The sequence below is a fragment of the Poecilia reticulata genome, linkage group LG2 (assembly GCF_000633615.1).
Source record: "Poecilia reticulata strain Guanapo linkage group LG2, Guppy_female_1.0+MT, whole genome shotgun sequence".
NCBI lineage: Eukaryota > Metazoa > Chordata > Actinopteri > Cyprinodontiformes > Poeciliidae > Poecilia > Poecilia reticulata.
The window spans coordinates 44,744,425-44,750,933 of NC_024332.1; the positions used below are offsets into that span (position 1 = coordinate 44,744,425).

Consider the following 6,509-nt stretch of genomic DNA (forward strand, 5'->3'; position numbering starts at 1 on the left):
CCCACTCTAAAAGACTCCCTCACATGGACACATAGCCATTCAGCAAGCCAGTAAGTTTGCAGACTTTATGATAATATGACTGAACGTGGCTTGTTTATATTAATTAAGTTTTAATGACAGTAATGGAATATTTTCGCTTTAGTACCCGTTTTTCTGCGAAGTACATCGTCAACAAGCCTTGGTCAGAGGTCTTAAATCCTCGTTTTCCCTTCTCTCCTTGGCTTTATCCCAGTAAATGACCTCAGTGTACCCTTATATCCTACTTACATCATCCCAGAATCAAATGGACAGAAATCTGAGACGCATCACGCCCCACTCAGCCCCATTCCTTGCTGCAGAAGACATCCCTGGATGTCCAGTGCCCGCTCTTCCTCAACAATGCAAAGGAAATCTCTGAAAAAAGCATTGACCTACCCTTGACGGCGAGATGCACAGCGCTGAGGGTTTGCCCTGCGGTGTTTGATGCAGCACAGACGTAAACTCCATTGTCCTTTTGCTTGCAGTACAGAACTTTGAGCGTGAAGTATCCTTCTCTGTCTTCATACAACAAGTATCGCCTTCCGGACAGGATAAGTCTACCGTCCTTCCTCCAGATTATTTCTGGTTTGGGTTTTCCAGTCACAAAGCAGCGGAATTTGGCATGTTTGCCCTCAGTCACAGCAAACATTTTCACTTTTGTGGACTTTGTCATGGCATCGTCCTTTAGTCGGGTTGGCACTTGTCTGCCAGTCCTTTGTTTTCCCTGAGGAACTTTCCAGTGGCCGTTAGTGTAGCCGTTACGGTTTCCTTCCTCTTCGTGCCCAGGGCCGGCGTCGACGAGCAACACGGCTCCTGCCAACGCCTCTCCAAACTCATTCCGAGCTTTGCATGTGTACACCCCACCGTCCGGAGCGCGAGTCTTAAAGATCTTGAGCTGAAACCATCCTCCATCCTGGTAGCCCACGCTGAAATGCGTGCTCTCAAATATTTCGTTGAGTTTTCTACCGTCCTTTTCCCAGACGACTTCCGGTCGCGGGTTTCCCCAAAGCTTGCAGGAGAAGACGGCATCTTCCCCACGGCCGACACGTGTGGAAAGAGGCTTGATGAGGAACCGTGGCTTGTTTTCCTCTCTGAGCTCCATCTCTTGTGCCTCGCCTTCTACCTTTAGCGTGGCAGCCGCGTACGTTTCCCCGATGCTGTTCTTAGCTTTACAAATGTATTGCCCACTGTCCTCAATAGTAACAGCTGTAATGATAAGGTTGTAAACATTGCCATCTTCAAAGACCCTATATCGTCCTTGGGGGTCAATCTTTTCGTTGTTTCGCTCCCAGATGACAGCAGGTCGTGGATCACCGCCAATCTGACACTTAAGAACTGCATCAGTCCCACTTTGGACCACTACAGGTCTTGGGTAGGCTAAGAAACGTGGTGCGCCACCAAAGACATCCATTTCTTCTCTGACAGCGTCCCTCAAGTCGTTCAGGAGAGATGTGACTTTTCAGTGGACCGAGTCCATCCAAGTTCTGCTCGATATGTTTCTAAAGAAAAAAAACATTAGATTACTTTAACCAAAAATAGATCTCTGGCATTATTATTGACATAAATCTCAAATCCTGGCAGTGGCAGATCCATGGCTTTTGTATAAGATTGAATGCAGGATACGAATAATTTTAGTTTGAACAAATAAATTGCAAGAATTTTTAAAAACTCTTAAAAAAAAACAAAGAATACATATACACATACAGCCGCCCTGATTTGGTGTCATAAGCCATGTTTCAGTGACAGTTTTGGCACACTATGGCCACCTAGTGGCAGCTTGAGTGTCAGCTAACACCAGCTAGCACCAGCTGCCACTCAAGGAGTGACAGGTGCCACAAAAGTAGTTGCACATGTCGTGGAAGTCGTGGTATCCGGTAAAAAAAAAAAAGCTGTGGCACCTGTCACAAAAACTGTAGTATCTGTCCCAAAAGCCGTGTCACACGTCACTGCCATGATTTGAGCTCAGCCTGCTGGGGAATTTGTTGAAGAAATTTCAAAAGCTACAAACGATAAAAAAATATGTAGCAGGAATATTTATAGACATTTGATATCATAGATCACCGAATATTTTTCCCAAAATAGGAAGATTATGGCATCAGAGGAGTTGGACTGAACTGGGTAAGGAGTCACTTAAAGAAAAAAATCATCAACAGTTTGTACAAATGGGTGAATACAAAATCAGCTATAATATGGAAATAAGTTGTGGTGTTCCCCTGGGGTCGGGTTTAGGTCCCAAACTGCTCATATTACACATAAATTACATAAAGTCTGAAAAGCACCAGCTGCTGTGTATATAATGGGTTTTGGCTGTCCTGTTAAAGATGAATGCATTCTCTGACATTTTATGTACAAAAGCTCCAATCCCAGAATATTAAACCTGAAAACACGAGTTCAGTATTTCATGATAATGTTATCCAAGGGAAAATGAGTTAAAATGCCAAGAGTACCTTCTGTCATTCCGACGGTTCCCCTTCGCCCCCAGTAACTGCATGTGTTTCAGCACAAACGGATGGCATGAATATTAGGGTTAATTGAATTAGATCTGTCTGCGTGGGAGAAAAACACAGCCCAGCAGTCGGAGGAGGAGGAACGGCCCAGGCCCGCTTGCAAAAGCAGCCACAACACACAGCCAGTACAGCTGGTGCTGTATTTCAGTGGGAAAGCTCTTAATATAGCGAGCGCTAAATAAAGACCTGTGAGGGGGTGTGTCGGGTGTCACAAAGACAGCCAGAAACATGTGGGCTCACACAGAAGCAAAATCCCAGAACGAATACCTGAAAGTTTTTACTGGAACAATAAGTTGTGGTTCCCGTCCCACAGGACAGAACTGGGGACCCAATCTTTCATTTCAGATTGGGTCAAGAAATCCACTCCAGAATATTTAAGTCAACAAAATTAGTCTTTAATAATGAGCGATAGGCACATGTCGCTAATCTGCTAATGCGCTAATAGCACAGCTAATATTTTGTTTAGTGCTTTTGCTAACTTTGAAAAAATGTAGCACACTTAGATTCTCCTAAACTGTAAAGCGCTAATTTATTTAGCTGCTTTGTACATTTTCAGTTGAATAAAGTTTGACGTGTGTTAAAGTTACTAAATTGTCAAGTAGTTAACCGTTTATGTTCATGCTCTTATTTTGAAGTGGTCAGGACTGTTTCCTCTCCTCATGTTCTCTGTTTTTGTCATAAAACTTAGTTTTATGTCAAAACTAAGTTGGTGCTCGAGGTTTGTAGTCTGTAAAGGGCAGATGTGATCTGAATGGCAGTTAGCACCTTAGCATTAGCTTCCACAAATTACCGTGTTGGTGTAGCGCTTTAGCATTAGCAGAGCTAAGGTTTCTGATTTGTGCTGTAGGGTTAGCACAGTTAACGTTTTAGCTAGTGGTCCTCACCACTGGTCACTTCCAATCAGGATGAACATGTTGGTGAAATTATGAGGCGACTTAAAGCCGACATCTGCAGGGGAATAATTAATTTGTTGTTTCCTGAACTCTGTAATGCTAACCCTAGCCCTTAGCATTGCAGTTTAATTTCTTCTCTTTTTCCCCCCAATAACTTTATTTCAAACAAGAAACTTACAAGAACAAAATAAAAAACTGTAAAGATGTAAACATGAACACAATATCTAAGGGTTTTATAGGACATTTAAATTATAATGTCAAAATTAAACCGGCGCTTGACAGTTGTAGTATTTTTAGAGTAGATATAATTAGAGTTGAAGTTAGCGCTTTAGCATTAGCAGAACTAGTGTGGATGATTATTGCTTTAGCTACATTTTTAGATGGCCACTCGTTCTGTTGAAAGGTAGTTTTCCTTTCCACTGTCACCACATGCAAGCCCAGAATGAGGAATTGCTACAAAGTTGACAAAACAATGCAATTACTGTTGCTAGATGTCTGTAGGCAGGATCGTTGATTGTGATTATAGATTTTATTGGAATATTTAATGACAATAACTTAGCTATAGAAATCGGTTGTTGGGTTACTTTCATATGTATAACTTTTATATGAGTATTATGAAAATTGGTAAGTGAAATATTTCATCATCAGGACCTTCTGAAATCTGAAGTCTTACTGTTAATCCAAACCATTCAGGGTGTGAGTAATTAGCTGCTTTGCTCTACGGATGGATGGCAACGTTCCAGGTTTTGGCTCCATCCTGCGTACGCACACCCTGCAGTGCCAGAAAACATCCCGTACTACGACACTGCATGTTCACATGAACGCCTCCAAACATGTCGAAATAATGACCTCCCCCTGCTCTTCTCCTGATTTAGACTCTAATGGGAACTTATGCTGGTTTTAAAATGTAAAACTAGCTGTAAACATACTGAACACGGAATCAGCTGCTGATCAATAAGATGATAATTTCAATGGGAGGGATTGTTTTTTAATCATTTTGGAAATATTTAGTCTAGATGACTCAGGATAAAGTGACTGTGAGAGATATTTCATTCCCACAGTTAGGATGTTGCAGTTTAAGTGTGTTTAATATTCCCTGTGGAAACTTAAAGAGATGAGATTAACCCCTGTGTTTACTTGTCTTATTAAATTGGAATGACCTTTGCCCTCTCCCGCCTACCTCGCTTCAGTCGCCGGGAACGGCCATCAACACGCATTCCGAGCCTGCAGCCGTGGTCCGAGTCAGGGCAGCGTGTCCTGAGGGCCGAGCCGTGTCCCAAGTCCACTTTAAATTCACACACATGCTAATCTGCAGCAACGCGGTCACATCCTCGGCTTCCTGTCCGGCAGCAGGAGCTGAAAGCTGCAAAACGAACCCAAAAAGCAGCGAGTTCAGAGCAGCGCTTCAGTTCCTGTGTACGTTCTGGCAACTGTCATTGTTCGTGGAGTGCTGCTAAATGCTTTTGCAGCTGCTGCAGCCCCCTAAAAATACTGGGTGCCTTGATGACAGCAGAGCGGATCAGTCAGGCACTTCCACTCAGTTGCCAGCAGGGGCTAAACATAGCTTAAGTAGCATTTCCAGCCAACCTGGCCCAATGTGAAAAAGTAATCCGGTAAACTCAAGAAATCACTTTATGAAAGCCTGACTGACAGGTAAATAAATTACAGTTAATTATTTTGTCTATTTATTTTAAGTAAAAACAGAAAAATGATAAGACCAAGTCATGCGGCTCTAACTCACAACATGCAGCTGCAGTTGGTAACTTTTATTATGTGTTTTAACAGATTTGTTAAACTGTCACCATGTAGTTAGAGTTTAAAAAAGAGATGATCTGTAAAAAAAAACCCCAAAAAAACAACTAATCAGAGCCAGGAGGTGGAGCTTAACGCTGTCAATCACCCATTTATCTGCCGAGAAGCTGATGCAGAGCTGCATCAGAACAGAACGACCTAAAGGCCTAAAATCTCAGCAAACCAAATTTCAGGTTTTTCCTCCTGATAAATAGAAATACAAATACTGGATCAGAGGTGATTGATTTTATTTTGAAAGTTTTCAGGGGGTTTTTTCTGCTTCTGTCCTCAGACAAACCAAATAAAATCACTTTCATACCTAATCACACCAACAGTCCCAAACCAAACTGTCCAGGCTCAGCAGGAAGTCTCAGCCTGTCTGTGGTTCTGGGTTCTGCTGGATAAATCAATATTATTGATTAATTGGCTGCTTCTGCAGGGAAACCGATCAGATATAACCAGGGGTGAAAGTAGCCTGATTTTGGGTTTTATATAAGCTAATGCACGTCTCTGGACATCCTGAAGGTAAAACACCGACTGACAAGAAGACGGACACCTGAAAACACATTGAATTATATTATGAATGAATTCTGACACTTTTAAGTTATTTGCAACACCCTGACTAACATTAGTGCATGTATATTCGGCACTATTACATGTTTTATAGTAGTTTAATACAAAAATCCTCTTTGGCTCATGTGCACCGTCTGAGCCACCTGCTTTCCTCCCGCTGCATGGCGGAGATCAGCTCCTCCTCGACACAATCCCAGTATTCCTCCTCCCACCGCGCATCTTCTTGAAGTCTCAGAAAAATCACAATCAGGCTATGAAAAATAGCTCAAAAGAAGCTTCTTCTTCTTATGTATCAGAAAAACAACTCGAGTTAGGTCGCATAGTAACGAAGCGCAGCAAATGGCGCCTAAAGGTGGGGCGCTATACCCCCCCCACCACCAGGAGGCAGCACCGTGCTACAGGCTCCGGCTCGGCTGCTGAAGTAGAGCCGGTGGAAAAGGGGCATTATATTTTTATTCACAAACAACTCTATGTTGTTAGTTGGGAGCAAACACACGAATAAGACGTAAATACGTGTGTAGTTGGATGGCCCATTTCCGCCTCCTACTCTTCTCTGCAGTCCGCTCCAACTCACGTGACATGACGTTCGAGCTTCAGCCTGTCACGTCACCTTGCTGACGTCAGCTGCCTTGGGCCTATGCAACACACCAGTGACGTGGCTAGATAAGTAAACTGTCCTCTGACGTAACAGAGGGGTTGTACATACATACATATATATATATATATA

At 42.8% G+C, this 6,509-nt stretch overlaps 1 protein-coding gene across 15 annotated transcripts in view; it reads right to left on the minus strand.

Annotated features, from left to right (window-relative positions):
* Window positions 1–4,877, minus strand: part of obsl1b (obscurin like cytoskeletal adaptor 1b) — a 44,498-nt gene extending 39,621 nt beyond the window's left edge. For 9 of the 15 annotated variants that reach the window (XM_017303297.1, XM_008404266.2, XM_017303294.1 and 6 more), the window contains exons 1-2: window positions 4,599–4,877; window positions 415–1,517 (exon numbers count right to left, since the gene is read on the minus strand). In XM_017303297.1, coding sequence (XP_017158786.1) covers window positions 415–1,429 — 1,015 coding nt within the window. In that variant the 5' untranslated portion in view covers window positions 1,430–1,517; window positions 4,599–4,877. The remainder of the gene's footprint in view (window positions 1–414; window positions 1,518–4,598) is intronic. The other 6 variants (XM_017303307.1, XM_017303304.1, XM_017303305.1 and 3 more) reach the window with 3 other exon arrangements.
* Window positions 4,878–6,509: the final 1,632 nt, after the last annotated feature.